This window comes from Magnolia sinica, chromosome 8 (assembly GCF_029962835.1).
Source record: "Magnolia sinica isolate HGM2019 chromosome 8, MsV1, whole genome shotgun sequence".
Lineage (NCBI taxonomy): Eukaryota > Viridiplantae > Streptophyta > Magnoliopsida > Magnoliales > Magnoliaceae > Magnolia > Magnolia sinica.
This window is the reverse complement of record NC_080580.1, coordinates 6,487,274-6,503,832: the sequence shown is the minus strand read 5'-3', so window position 1 is coordinate 6,503,832 and position 16,559 is coordinate 6,487,274. Positions and strand designations below refer to the sequence as shown.

General features: G+C 39.2%; 1 protein-coding gene across 1 annotated transcript; it reads right to left on the bottom strand.

Moving 5' to 3' along the window:
• Positions 1-861: 861 nt before the first annotated feature.
• LOC131252725 (copper transporter 6-like) lies at positions 862-1,490 on the bottom strand. Its single transcript, XM_058253396.1, has one exon. The coding sequence runs from the start codon at positions 1,438-1,440 to the stop codon at positions 967-969; it is 474 nt and encodes a 157-aa protein (XP_058109379.1). The 5' UTR covers positions 1,441-1,490; the 3' UTR covers positions 862-966.
• Between the last annotated feature and the right edge of the window lie 15,069 nt (positions 1,491-16,559).

The window sequence follows — 16,559 nt, the reverse complement described above, 5'->3', positions numbered from 1 at the left end:
TATATATTCATATAAGACATGTTTGCTTATTTTAACACTTGGAGTCAAAATTAATTTGTTTGGACAAAGGCGTGAGCAAATAAATCTACTCTTAATCTGGTCATATATTTTTATATTGGACTTGTTTGCTTATTTTGACATTTAGAGCCGGATGAAGCCAATGTATCAATTACCACACGCATGATTGAAAATATACCGAGCAGCCACCAGATTTGAAGGGACACTGTTCCATGGTTGAAGCTGTCGATCAACTACCATGAAGGATAAAAGATAGCTAAGGTCTGGAAAATAGTACAATCCGGAAGACTTTGAGGTAAAAACCCATCTGTGGTTTGACCATCAGATCTATGGTTTGAATCACACAAAGATGGTCCCACATGTATGGGGTCCACTGCGTCCGTGTACTGAACCCCACGATTCTTCTTTCTACCGTGTAGTAAATAAGATGAAACCAATATCATTAGATTAGGAAATGTTTTGACCAATCCAGACCATCCAACTGAAATGATAGGTAATCCCAATGGTTTAACTAAAAAAGGTAGAAAAGAAAAAAACAATTTTCCATCCCCAACAATTAGATCTAAATACTTCTTTTCCGGACCATTGCTCTGAATTTTCTTGACCGTCCAAAATTATTGATGGGTCGCTGTAAATTTTGGCATATAGCTCATCAAGAAGGCTGTCAGCTAATTGAACGGTCCAGATCCATGTCAACCCATCCGTACATTAACAACTAGCCGATGAGCTACAATTATGTATATCAATGGACAAAATGTCACCAAAATCTACAACCATGTTTATTTTTTGAAATTCGAAAAAGAAAAATCAGGAGAATTGGATATTGAATGATGCGATTGAATCTCTCTAATATCTAATATTACCAGTATAATCCAATCCTTAAATCTCTCATAGATAATCTCTCTTTTACAATCATAATCATACCCAGCAAAAGATCATCATAACCATTCAACACTTCATGGGAGGAAGATCGGACGGTGGAGCTTCAGCGACGGTCGATCGGTGAAACAGCCGGCTCCCGAAGAGGAGAAACCCCAACGAGTGACCGGCGATGGCGGCAATGAGCACACCGCCGTTGAACGACATGACGGCGAGCATGACGAGGTAGGCGAGCCCCACACGTGCCGCGTGGAGGACGGTCTGCATGATTCCGGCCACGACGTGGGCCCTACCTGGTTTGATCAGACGGCAGTGAGATAGCCACTCAACGAGGACAGAAAACACGAAGACGACGATCAACGCCAGTATATACATGCCCAGTTTCGTGCCGGGCCATCCCGAAAATAGAATTTCGGCATTCTTTCCCCAGAAGAAGGTCATGTGCATCATCATGTGATGCCTGTGCATGCCTGGCCCTTTGGATGGCATGCCTCCACCACCCATCATACCACCATCACCATGCATTCCATGATCATGGTCCATCTCTCTCTTTTCTTTCTGAATTCTGTTGTGGAAGGATAGCAGGGTTATGAAATATATAGAGATAGCTCAGATGGGTATGTTTCCTACACTCGTTTCCCACCGTTTATTATAGAGAAATGCTTCAGTGCTCTCGGAGCACCGTAATTTATAGTGCTCCTAGTTGTATTTTTTAGTTTGGACAGTGAAATAGATTGATCTGAACTGTCTATTCACTCCAAAACCTATTTTTTAGATTACCATGTTAAAATATAACTGATCAGATATCCAATCCATCCTTAATTTGTCCTTATTTCTTCTAACCGTCCCTTTTCATGGGATGGTTATGATTGCCTAACGATGGTGATTCTTTAAAATAATAAGCAATCCATGATGGTTTCTAACAAGTAGATGGATAAAATTGATGATTGGAGTTATTTTCTTGGAAACTATCTTGACCGTCTGTATAAAAAATCCATCGATCAGATGCTAATATTACTCGGATTGGTGTGATATTTTCATGGTTTCCCGTGAAATGTACATTAGGTATAACTAAAGGTCTGGATTAATGTACTGGGCTGCCTAAGTGTCCCAACGTAACTAAGAGTTCTAATAGCATTGGAGCATGAATAATCTACCGTACATGTGGGATGTACGTATGCTGAAACTCCAGACCCAGTGGCCCATTTTGGATTGGGTCAAAGTGGCAATCGAGACCAGGCAATATTGACTATAGGATATCAGCCAATGAATTTATAGCACTTGCTATTATAATCCTTTTAACTGTCCATTTGATGGGCCAGCAGTAGGATGGCTTGGATGGTCTGTACATTTTAAGACTAGAACGTGATCCATCCAAACTTGCGGACGGTCCTGATTCTCGTGCATATGTGCCATGTATACGGTTGATGAGACACCACCATTTAAGAAGAAACGAGATACGCAGATGGTAGTGTGGATTTTGGAGTTCGTACGTTGAAGTTTCCGCGTTGTTTGTTTGTTACGTGTAGTACGCTTAGTTTTGTACTGCTGACGTTTTCTAAAGTACATCGCGTCGTGTTGAATAGTATACATTGCGACTTTACCGATTGTATCATCATGGTTCTTTTCAACGATCCAAACCGTATTTGGTGTCCCTAATGTGGATGGAGGATGTTAGAAAACACCCTAACATTTAGATATTTTAAAATTTTTTCTTCAAAAATTAAACAGACCGTCCAAATTAAAAGGGAGAGAGTCAGATGATCAGAAGGTTGAAATAATCCACTCTATGAGCTTTAATGTATATTTTTTTCAACCATCCATGGTGAGCCCCATCTTATGAACCGTATGGATCATTAAAATATTACCCTATACTTGAAGGATCAGGTCCGGGCGTATTCTATTATAATTTGTCAGGATGCATGCTAGCTAATGTCTCGTACGTACAACTGGCAGATTTAATGGCAAGCTAATTGGGTCCTGCCCAGCCTGGAAGATAATCCGTACGGTAGGGGCTTTTTGGGACCCACCTTGATGTATGGATTTTATCCACACGGTCCATATATTTTTCCAGATTATTTTAAGTTATGAACCAAAAAATGAGGCTGATCCAAAGGTCAAATGGACCACACTACTGGAAGCATCCGGGATAATAATACACCGTTGAAACCTTCCTAGTGCTCACCGTGATGTTTATTTTCCATCCAACCTGTTCATAAGGTCCTGTATGAAGGGAAATCACAAATATCATCTTGATCCAAAACTTACATGGATCCCTAGAAGTTTTTAACGGTGAGTGTTCAATCCCCAATGTATGGTTCAGTTAAGCGTTGGATCTGCCTCCTTTTTTGGATAATAGCATAAAGTAATCTGATAAAGTGGATGGACGGTGTGGATGAAATCAATAAGTCACGGTGAGCCCCACATAGCCCTGCGTGCACGGATTATCCTTCAGGCGGGGGCAGGACGCAATTCGCTTTCCCAAAAATAGGTTTGAGAAAATGATGGAAATATCCTCCACGCGTAGATTCCACCTCAAGAGAGTGCTTGAGATATTTCAGTCATTTTTTGAGGAATTTATTTCTCATTGGCCAATTTTCGTCACATGTCCAGACCTCCACAAGATCCGGACCGTTCATTAGGTAGGGACCATCGTGATCTTGTTGAAACCAAAAAAGAAAAAGAAAAAATAAGGCTGGTCTACCAATCAAACACCCTTGTTTAACATACACCGTTGTTTCTTCCATCTTTTTATTCTCAAACACGTGGCCAACTTGATAAGTGGGTTGGCCTGATTTCTTGGCAGGGGGATGTTTACGAAGAGGCCCACTTGATGAATGTCTCGGATGTCAGACACGTGCCAGCTTGGAAAATGTACGGCCAGTCGCCCCTTCAAATCTATCATCGACTCGAGCATGTTCCTTCTGAAAAAGAGCACTCGACTCTGCTGTAGCTGCAATACAGCCATACAGGTGAGGCTCCCTACCGTACACGTGGCATATACCTCAAATCTGAACCGTCCAAATATGGGGTCCAGTCCGAAAGGATTATAAGTAAAAATCTACCTTGATTGGTGGGACCCCACCATGCAAAGTACCAAATTGTCCGAGTTCTACAATCCCAATTTAACATGATGTCATGGGTTCTAGTACCCATTTGTGGTGAAAAACCACTGTGGGATAGTTATATAAGTTTGAGATACCGTACGGAGCACCGTGATGTTCTAATCAGATCCCTATCCGTGGACCCGAACTGATTCCATTAGTTGGGACCATCCTTTAAGTGTGATTAATGGACCATATGCTATTTAAAACAGCCCCCGAGCACGGATGGTTGTGATCATTGGACCATAGGCAAAACGAGCTCCTTTTATTATTATTATTATTATTGTTATAGCTGGTCGTCCATTTATTGGGCCCAGAAATCAGGCTTCTCACAGCCATTAATTCATGACAGTCATAAACAGGACGGATCCCAGGCTTTTGTCTGGGCTTTAGTGGAGGGATTTTGAAGATTAGGGTCTGTCTGGGCTTAAAATCCATCTTGCCACATCAGCTGGGCTTATAGATTCGGCTCGATCGTACGTGGCCACGGTGCAGATGCTTGTTGGCCCGTTCGAGTCCGTCCTCAATACTAATTACAGAGCATGATCAAATGGTGTAAGAATCAATGCTTTGATTAATTTAGAGCTGTACCCGAGTCGAGTTAGCTTGGTCAGCTCTCGCTCGACTGGAGTTGGAAAAGCTCAACACGCCTTGGATTAAACTTGGATTCAAACTGAGTCGAGTTGGTTTTTGAAGCTCAAAAAATTTCGAGCCGAGTTTGAGCTTGCCCAAGCTTGATTCGACTCGGATCGAACCTCAACTCGAATCAGCTCAATGACTTGGTTATTTTGATATTGACGTTGCTCGCCGAATGTTTGACGAAATGACTCAACAAAATGTTGTTTCGGGTGCATACATTTTTCACTGGATCGGCTGGTAGCTATGAATGAATGATTATGATTTATTATTATTATTATTATTATTTTGCATTATAAAACTACTCTCATATTTTGATTTTGATGCTGCTGGTCACATATTTGATGAAATACCTATAAACTATTGTTACTGCTTTGCATTTTACGAAAAATTGAAGATACATCATATGCGTTTGAGAAAATGTCGCATAGGCTCAAACTCAATTCGAATTGGCTTGAGCTGCTGACCGAACTGAGCTGAGCTGGCCAGTCAGACTCAAGGATCGAGTCTAGCCAAGTTCAAGCCAGGGTTAGCTACTGGCCAAGCCGAGCATAGCTGTTTTCGGTTCGACTCGTGTACAACTCTTATAACCTTAATTCTATGCATACAGTTGGAAAATGGAACATCCATATCAAAAGTCAGGTTTGGTCCGGGCCCACAGGTCCACCTACCCCGCACTATGGTCCAAGGGCCAAGCCCAAGCCTCAGAAAATTGGTTGGCACATCCTGACCGTGCATGGTCCCTTTTCCTAAGGTGAATTTTCCTAACCCATCTGTTGACCAGGTGGACCGCACGAGCACAAAGAAATAACACATTTAGGAAAATGAAAATCAACGGTCAGGAAATATGTTGCCCAGCTAATGATTAGAACTTTTCTGCCTGGGCTGGTCCAGTCAGTCTAAAATCATCTGAGCCATCCACCAGGTCATGCATGTGGGACTAAAGACCCATGGACTGTGTCCAGCTAGATTTTGGAATATTTTCTACTGAGGCCCGCTCCCAACGTGGGCCCACTTTCAGGTCGCAGGTGGGCCTCGGCACGGATTTCATGCCTAAAAAATAAACAGGCTTGTTGGGCCTACACAGCTAGGCCCATCAAACGCCCTAACAATGGGCCCACCTGAACTTTGAAATTTAGTCGGCTATGCGTATCCGTTGGATTAGAATTATATATAAAAGGGGAATGAATGTCTACTCCGTTCCTATGGGCCGTTGGATCAAGATCACACAATTGAATTGTTCTAACTTTCAAATTTTCATTACTTCAGAAATGTGTGGTCCAGATAAATTTCAGTGATAGGTTTAATTATCACAGCCGATAAATATGTTGGCTCCACAACTTGGATTGCTTAGGGTTCTAATCCGATGATCCTAACCGTTTAATCAGTGGCCAGGAAAACGGACATGGTTATGATGGAAAAGTCAATTCTCAGATGGTTGTGATCAGCCAATTGATTTCATTTTGCCATAGTGGCCGACCGGATGTCCAGCGATTCACTCTACAATCCGTCCGATTCTGTGCATGTGTCCTATATAAGTCATTCATATTGCTGTATGGTCCAATACAATTAGATCCATAGACTTCTTTTCTGGACCATTGTTCTGAATTTTCTTGTCCGTCCAAATTATTGATGGGACACCGCAAATTTTGGGATATCAATCATCAAGAAGGCTTCCAGCGAATTGAACGGTCAAGATTTGTGTAATCACGTTCGTACATCAACAACTAGCCAGTGAACTGTAATCATGTATATCAATCCACAAGATGTCACAACAATATCCACTCCCATTTTAGTTTTTAGAAAATTTGGAAAAGAAAAATCAGATTTTTACTACCAAACGGGGAGCATTGGATGTTGGATGATGCAATTAAAATCTCTCCAATATCCTAGCCAGCACAAGACCATAATAGCCATTCAGCAACTCATAGGAGGAAGATCGGATGGTAGAGCTTTGCCTGCCGGTGTTTCAGCAATCACCCACCAGCGAAGTTCTACCATCCTTTGGCAAGGAATTACCAACCTAATTTCACATTATTTATATGAGATATTGACCAATCAACCATAGAACATATTGGTTGATTTACATGTAGTGTGGCGAACTTGCTATCAATGACTATTACGAGTTACAATTGTTAGGCCATCATTAATTTCAGTGGCTTTCACTTGTTAATTAAATTTGTTGCCAAATTCTGTTTAAACATAGCAAGAAATTGAAGAGAAATTCTGTGCTCAATTCTTCTATAGGGATATCTTGCTCGTTTTCGGTAATTACCTAGAGAATTGATTGAAAACTATAGTGCCCGGTTAAAAAGAGCAAAAAGCTGATGCAAAGTAATCACGATTGACGCTAAATTTATACAATTGACCCAAGATGGTCTGGAATTCAAGTTTCGTAAAAAATTATCGGAACAGAGTTCACATATCTTTATGATCTGAATAGAAAAGTATCTTGGTATGAAGCATTGCTTCAAGAAGGGACTAGACATAAGAACTCATCAATCGAGATATATTATTATGACTTCAATTATGATGTAGCATGCCGAGGTAGTAGCCAAACAACCATATATATATGTTTATTATATACATTGGTCAAGGCAGAGATGATTGCATCGGTCACACATAGGCCTCAAAGGACCTATACCTTTGATATCAGGTTGATGAAATCTTTGACATAATATTGGCTGTGAATTTTATTAAAGTTCCTTTTAATCATAAGATACTAACGGCCAAAGAATTGAAAAAAATAGATTATGACAAGTGGTATGGAACACGGTCTCATTCTACTAATAGATGTGTTGTTTTCATAAACATCATTTAGAACAACATCAACTGAGGATTGCTAAAATTTCTTGAAAAGGAAAAAGATGCAATGCTAATTAATGCTGACCAATTTCTAGCCAATATGGAGATTAACATGGCAACGGTCAATCCTCAGAAATTGATTCGACTACAAGGAAAGGTTGATCTTAGGTTTAGAAATGGCCAAGGTGAAAGAGGTCAGCTCAAAGGAAAATCTGAAGCGACCCGACGAACAGTTACAAGCATAGAAATACAGTAAAAAATGACATTGCCAGATTTATGTGATTAATGTACAAAGCCAATTCGACCGATCAGGAAATTCCCTCAGCTGAATACCCAAGCAAATGATTGAACAAAACCATAGCTTAAGAAAAATATGAAGAAAGAAGACTCTTGTATACAACAAGGGGAATTTCAGTATTATTTTAACCGTTCTCGACCAGCCCCAAAGTTAGGACAAAGGATGGTTAGACCTCTCCCTACCCAAGAAAGAGTTTAGAGAAGGGTTAAACACCCTAAATTTCCATCAATCCTAGAAGGTATGATTCATACCCATAAACGATGTTGGGAAAGGCAACAAGCGGCCCAATGAAGAGAATTGGTTGCTGTAAGGAATATGTCTAACAAAATGATAGTGCGATCACAGTCAATGCTGGTGATTCCACAGCTAGAAGATGAATAGATACCTATGAACGTAGTAGATTTTACCATGAAACAAGATCCACACAGTATAGTCAAGATGAATCAACAGTTTGAAAACGAGGATGTTGATGGTTCAACCTAATATCTTAGCGATGAATGTTTTTCAGGGGATGATTTGCTAATTGATGAACTTCTTGCAAGAGAAAAATCATTAGAAGAATTTCCAGTCCTAAGTTCTGATAGAAGATACTTCACATGGCTTACTTGTGGCTGAAATTACAGAGAATTGGCCGAATTTACAAATACTTGAAGGGCAATGTAAGAATTCGGTAATTCAATTTGGATTATTCCTACTGGTTATGCTGGACTGCAACATGGTATTTACTTTATCATTGAGTTTCCAGAGTAAACCATCTCAGCCAAGCAAAATGAAGGGAGATATGAAGGAACTTAGTTCTCCTATAATCATACATCATGGATCTTATAATAATAAAATAGCGATGATGAATGTGTCAACAGTCACTGTTGAGTGAGGTACACCTTCTGAAAGCCATCGAAACACTTATATATACTATGACTTAACATCTAAAGCCATTATATATTCCTCTTCACTTGGAAGGATGCCCAGCACGAGGGTCCTGGTTGACAATGGTGTGACTGTAAACATTCTCTTAGCCATGATGATGGCTAAATTGAAAAAAACTGCAAATAATTTAATTCCAACCAAAGTTATGCTTAATAATTTTACTAGAGGAGTAACTCGAACAAAATGAGTTTTGCCGGTTGAATTGATGATGTGAACTAAGAATTAAGGTGCTTGCCACTTTTTTTTTTTTTTTTGGTGATCGACAGTTTATCAAATCATAATGCATTATTATGAAGAGATTGGATACATTTTTTCCGATGCATCCCATCATCTTTGCACCAATTTACAATTTTCTGAAGTCAAGATAAAGTTGAATTGGTGTTGTCAGACAATAAAGCATTCTTAGCCATATCCAATATGACTGAAGCTTATTTCTACGAAAACGAAATCAGACAAGTACGTTTTACTCAACGAGATAAGCATAGACGTCCAAATGGTATAGACGCCCGAGTTAATTCAGACAACATGTTACATGATATTGCTATCATGTTGCTATTGGATAGTGATATGCTGAAGGCTATAGTACCCTATCGGATAGTTTTGAGATGTACTATAGAAGAAATATCATGATTAGTTCCTCATTAGTAAATGAAAGAATGATTGAGTTTATGGCCAGAATAAGGCAACTTGAGGAAAGCTTAAAAGAATATGCTAATGTATGTTTCATTGACATGGCTGACATGGCAATACCGATCGATAAGGTGGTTGAAGATGGTAAAAGGATGATAGACTTGAAACAGGCTCTAGAAAAGTTGGACGATTCTCAAGCTCAAGTTCAGATCCACTGATATAAATAAACTTGTGAACATAATAAGATCCTAAACCTACCTTCATTAGTGGTTTGTTGGGACCACAAATTCAAGTCGAGCTCACTGATTTGCTTAGATAATTTGCCGATTTTTTTTTGCATGGGATGACCTCGTATGATACGATGGTGCTACATGTCATATTTATAACTGTGAGATAAAAGGTAAAATTGTTATTTAGTTTTTGTCTCGGTCAAACAGAATTAGTAAGGGATTGACACGTGTAAAGATGGCTGATCGCATTTATTGCATCGGGTATTGGAACAACATTGCTTTCACATTTTATCCAAAGGTAAAGTGTGTGGGATGAAATGTTGTACCCTATTTCTAGTCATTCCTAGATTAATCAATCAGGGAGTGACAGATGTTGTTGCACAAAGAAGGAATAACATGTGGAAATTTTTCCTAAGATATGGAAGCACTTTTTATGGAGGCACAGCTGGGGCTGAGCTGGAAATGCATGTCATTTGATGACAAGGCGTAATCGAGAAGTCTAAAAGGCGGAAAATGGTTGAGAGAAAAGGAATGATTAGAAGGATCTAAAAAACTGAAGTGGTAATGATTCAACTACCATAACAGTTGAAGTAAATAAAGAAACATATACAAAGTATCTGAGTAGCAAAGAAGTCTATAAATAAAAGGAAAAATTAACAAAGTTAGTTATTTCATACCAACTAAAGAAACTAGTCAAATTATCTTTCAAATATCCTCTAATTTATCTTTCTTTATCATAACTTTGCTCTTTCTTAAGAGTAATAATAATCGATTATCTATAATCTTAGTCTACACTCATATACTGGACTTTTATCTCAATATTATCGGTTCTTCATTTAGAAATTAATGCTTTCTACAATTGCCTCTTGACTAACCGTAAGTATTTCATTTTCATTTAACGACAACTAGGTATTAGAAAAAACTTTTCATATGGAAGGCAAAGTGGAGTCCATTTTCAAATGAAGAGCTCTACTCTCCAAATATCACATAATCACTCTATATATAAAACAATTTGTAAGGGACTGAATTAGTGACCAATCTGCTTCGATCTCGGTTATATATGGTGATAGTCATCGTATCTGCTTATATTGTCACATGGGTTCAAGTTGTTTGGTTAGAATTGAGTGCACAAAAGCATTCAAATCCAAAAAAGTACTGGATAACATAAAATGCACTAACGCATATATATTTAGCTATTTTTCAGTTAAAAATGTTAAGTATACTAACGCGAGCAAACAACAGCCAGTTCGAGCCTTTGTGTGGGTGGGCCTTTACATTTGTAAGGATCAAGCAATCTTCAAAATTGCAATGCAACTTCGATCCACACCTTTTCTCAATGGGTTGAGTTGAAAATAATAGTCAAGATTTCAACATATGTACGGAGGATGGGGGATCTCTAATCAGCGAGATTTTTTTTTTCTTAGTAGCTGATCCACAATAAGACCCACTAGATAAACGATCTGGAACACATGTGATGGCCCATCATTGTTCGATGTAATTTATAGATCAGAGTACCATCCACTAGCCATACGATGGTCAGTGGGCAGTCACTAAGGTTTTTTATGGGAGCACATCAATGGATGATCCCCATTGATGCAGGGATGAACGTGATGAAGTCGAGCACTGTCTTCGTCAAGAGGATAACTATTCCGAATCCACAGAATTTCTCTGGACTCCTTACAGAGACTTCTCAAATCCACGAGAAAGAAAACAAGTAAAATAGAAAATAAATTTTATAAAATTTGAGATTGATTAATGAATGAAATAAATGAGTTAACAACCCTTTAAATAAGGATACCAAGCAATGAAAGATAAATAAGAAGCAAACTACAACTAAAATTCCTAGAATTCGCAACTTACTACAAATAGTAAACTTACTATTTATAGACGGTCATGATGTCTACTAGTGTGCAAGGTTTTCGCCTAAAAATAGTAAGTGTCCTATTTGGCTTCACCAAACCGTTCTCCTAATTATTCTAAGCTCTTTTCACATTGGGCGCAACTCCTAAAGCCCGACACATGAAGAGTTATAATGAAACTAAAATTTACTATTTTAGTAAAAACGGAATTAAAATAGGGAAATGAATGTCGATTCGGTGGTATTTCGCAAGCATAGCGGGGTTGGTTGGCTAAACTAGTTCGTTCTACTCCAAAATCATATATTTAACGCCCAATAACTCATTCTGGATTACGGGGTATGACCGATCTAAGGTCCGATGGTCTGGATCACTTTTGTTGTCGACAGGCCTTTTTTAATCTATCTTGTCTATGAAACCGTCCACGACCCGTTATACATCACCCATCAACTTATCATCTCTTCGCGTGGGGCTCACATAGATTTTGTGGTCGAAAGGAAAGAAGTTGAGGCGGCTGGATAGATATTGAAAGGACTGATGTGGTAACTGAGGTGGCATCTACTAAAATTGCTCGCCAAAAGCAGGACAGAGATGGCCCACCGAAAATAGGATGGCAAAAGTTGCGGCCCTAAGCCTTTCATGGACGTGGCTTCGGTGGATCCGGGGACCACCGTACATCCCCGACTGTGAGGCCACTGTGATATAGTGCCTTATATCCACACCGTCCATCCATTTTGACAGTTCATTTTAGAACTATGATCCTAACCATGAAGCAAATCTATATCTCATGGGGACCACACCATGGGAAACAACGTTGATTGAATGCCTACCATTAAAAACTTCTTTGGACCTACTGGATTTATTTTTTTATTTTTTTTCCATCCACTCTGTTAATAAGGTCACAAAGACATGGATGAAGGGACCACACAAATATCAACTTTGATCCAACACTTTTCTGGCCTCAGGAAGTTTTTAACTGTGGGCATTCAATCCCCGTACAGCAGTCCACTTGAGATTTGGTTATCCATCGTAACCTAAAATGAGTTGAAAAAACTTATGGCCGGCATGAATATATAATACATACACCAAGGTAAGCCCCACAATCACCGAAACATCCGCTGCTGTGTTACACACCTATTCAGGGAGACGGATTGGCTACTCCCCCTTACACCAGCCCCGTGGCTGATGGTCGGTGCTCTGCAGGCCCCACCATGATGTATGTGTTTCATCCATTCCGTTCATCCATTTTTACAGATCATTTTATTGATTGCTACAAAAAATGATATGGATATAAATCTTAGGTGGACCACACCACAGGAAAACAATAATGATTGGATATCCACCATTAAAGTCCTCCTAAGGCCCACTGTACTGTTTATTTGACATAAAATCTGTTGATTAGGGTATAAAGACCCAGATGAAGGGAAAAAAATAAATATCTGCTTGATCCAAAACTTTTATGGACCGCAAAACGTTTTTAATGGTCAACGTTTATTCAACACTGTTTCTTGTAATGTGGTCCACTTGAGATTGATATATACCTCATTTTTTCCTTTCACATGTTAAAATGATCTATACAAATAGATGGACGGCATGGATGAAACAAATACATCATGGTACGATATATACCAGGTGTAATGGGGGGATTTGGGAGAGGTAGAATAGTTTTAGGCTTTTTAATTTGTTAATGTATAGCTAGGGATGGTGAAGTAGATTTAAAACTTGTTTGAATTTATAACACTCTTTCTCTTGTATTTGTTCTTTCAGAGTTCATTACTGGTCATCATTTTGTGGAGTGATTTTTTCCGAAAGGATTTATGTTCTATGTAAAATGCGAATTGTTTATGTTTATACCTGATTGTGCGATTCACAGTACTTTGCTTAATTTGTCTTTGTGTGCTTCCATAATTCTCCGATAAATCTCAAGTGGACCACTCTAAAGTAAACAATGGTGAGAGTGAAATCCACTGTTCAAACCTTAGTAAGGCTCATAAGGCTTATAGTGATGTTTATTTGCCCTCTACTGCCTGGATTAAGGGAAAAGGTCAATACCAGCTTATCCAAAACCTCTGTAGTCCTTTTATGGTGAAGATCAGGTCTCACGGTGGATATTCTTTGGTTCAAAAGTCTAGCAAATCTTCTCATTAGGTGTGCGTACACAAGATAAATCAACGGTTAAAATTTTTGACCAAGAATATATATTCAACGTACACGTGTGGACCAATATTATTATTTGTTTTGAATCTGTCAACGGTACAACATACACCCCTTAATGATTTTTGAATGCCCTACACTATTTGTAGGGTCAAATATTATCCATCTTGTATAGCCTAAGTTGTACGGTTGTGATTGTCATGCATATTTTTTGTCAAGCGTAATACTCGTTATCCAATAGCCTTTACTGATCTCAGGTGATTCTCACTTGAGCCTCATGTTGGAAGTATCATTGTAATAGCTGGGATTCCCATTCGTGCCAACGTGGCACACCTGTGTGCAATTCAGATCATTCGTCATGTGGGGTCTACCTATAACACGCCTTTCGGTCAAAATCAAACAGGTGCACTCACCAGATCGAACACAACCAACAGAGGAACAGAGGAAAGTAGACAGTTGCAATGAAGATAACAAGGCTATATTTGGCCCGCCTAATGAATGAAGCAGGATGAATTTTGGGCCTTATATTGCACACATATAATGTTATAGTGGGCCCATATATCTGATAATAAACTGTTATAAAATATTGTTATATATATATTTTAAATAAAAAATATATTATATATATTATAAAAAAGGTTTGCAAAATAACTTTTTTCAAGTGTTTTGCGAATAGTTCCACATTGGAAAAAAAAGAAGAAAATTCTTTGGTATATATGAGAATGGTGGAGTATAGTCATGTTTAGCTACCTAGTCCACAGAGAATTGGGCTTGCGTGTTCTAGTGTGACACTCAGACACCCACGCGCTCGCCCGGGCATGAACTTGTTGTGAGGGCATGGGCATGTGAGGTAGTGTGGCTGTAGAGGTGCTAGTGTGCCGCGGAGAGTCACTCCTTCGCGACCTTACGCGAACTGGCGCGAGACGAGTGCAAGTCGTGGTGCGACAGAGAGCTAAGGTGGATTGCTAGTTGGGAGTCTAAAGGACTAAATGATGTTCCTTAAATTATATATAGAGGCTGGAAATAGAGCTGTTGTAGGGAAGTGTAACTCCTCATGCAAATTGATTACTGACCATGCAAAAACTGCTGCATGTGGCTAGCCTAACAGTTAGAAACGGCTAGCCAGTGTCTCACAACGGTCAGAAACAGCTGCATGCAGTGGCCATTACACCGCATGCACAACAGTCAGAAACTACCAATAACGGCTAGTTTCTCACAATCACTAGAAAACGATCATTTGGATTAATTTCCTGGACCGAAACTGCCAGCCACCATAGCTTATATATATTGGGCCTGGATGAGTTTCCAATTCATTACAAAAATCACACTCCAACAAATATGTACGAATTCTCTCATACAGGTAGTTATTCCAGCAAAACAGCAAGGTTCATTTGAACCATTACTTGAAGAACATACTAGCGTTGTGGTATAATATGGTTCATCTGAACCAGTAGCTGAAGATAAGAACAGTGCAGTGTTCTAACACGATTTTTTTTTTCTCTTTTTGGAATTTTTTCCTTTTTTCATTTCTGCCAGACAATTTGTGTAACAAGAGTCCCATTAGTGGGTCTTTGTGTTTGCTGAACACAGATCCACATCAGGCTCCTTGTATCCTAGAAGTGATTTGCCTGTAGCCTTTCAGCATACTCAATCTATTTGAATAAGCCAGGGGCAGATAAAGCTTTAAAGACAGCATTCCATACATGCTTTAGCCTGTCCTGATTCCATATTATTTTCGGCTTTTAATAATTTACAGAAAATCATTATTTTTGTATTAGTTTCAACATAAACAGTCCGGATTTTGTACACGTTAATTTGCTGAGCCTAGATAATGTACATCTCTTTTGCGTGCCGTCCTTGGCTACTCTCGAAGGTCTAACAACCGTCCTCCCGAATGAGCATGAACACAGTGATATTCACGTGGAGGTATCGTGAAGATTTAGAATTTTGTTTTGGGCCCACATGGGTGCTATGAAGGCCAGCCAACTCATTGCATACATACATCCATCACACTTTTCGACCTTGTAGATTGTGGGCCCCACAAGGATGGTGGAAATTTTGAGAATCGTACTAATTGGATTATTTTAACCATGGAATTTTTCCTGTTAAATGTGAACCTTTGACAACTATCTGCTTAACTGTTCATTTCGTGGTTCTCAATTAGATGGTTAGGAGCAACTGACTGATGTGATTTTTGGCATTTTCTCCGTACATGATGGGCTCCACAATTTTGAAGGTCCGGATTGGTTCACATTGTGATACATGTACGGTGAATGGGCTGTAACACCACTATGAAGTTGGAGTGGGAGGATGTCAACTTCTCCCATGGAGAAAGAATTCAGTACTCTGGTAGAGTGTGATGCTCCATGCACCTGCAGAGAAGAATTATACACGTGTCATATCAGTACCTCAAATTACACTATCCAGGCCTATTATAAATTAATCAAAGTTCCCCGAACCTATGATCATAACTAACTGATTGGAAGACATCTAATGGACGGTCAGAAAAAGCTCACCGTCCAAATTTAATAAACAAATGTCCATTACTTGAGTTAAAGGATCATCTAATAAATCTGATTTTCAGGTGTCAAATCAACGGTGGGGTCCAATAATTTAAACAATTTAACAAACAAATGTACATTATTTAAGAATATGATCTTTCTACTTTGGTTAGGTAATCGAGGAAATCTTCTATACATAATAAACCATTAAAATTAAGAAGTTCGGCCTTACCTTGATAGTGTCTTTCATCACGATCTAGACGATTGACCTTATGGATTGATCGTTAAGTAAAGACTTCATCAAGGTCCTCATCACTAGAGCTCGGATTATCTAGTGTAGCCCTATGATTCACCACTGGTAGTTCTTTACGGAAATCAGGATTGTACGATATAGTAACTACAGGCCATTGAGCATTGCCTAAGGTTCGGGGCGGAATCAGCACATCCACAAGATGGTTGAGGGTTGCCTGCAGCCCTTGTATGGTTAATTGACTCTCCCGGTGGAAAGCTTCCATTCTTTA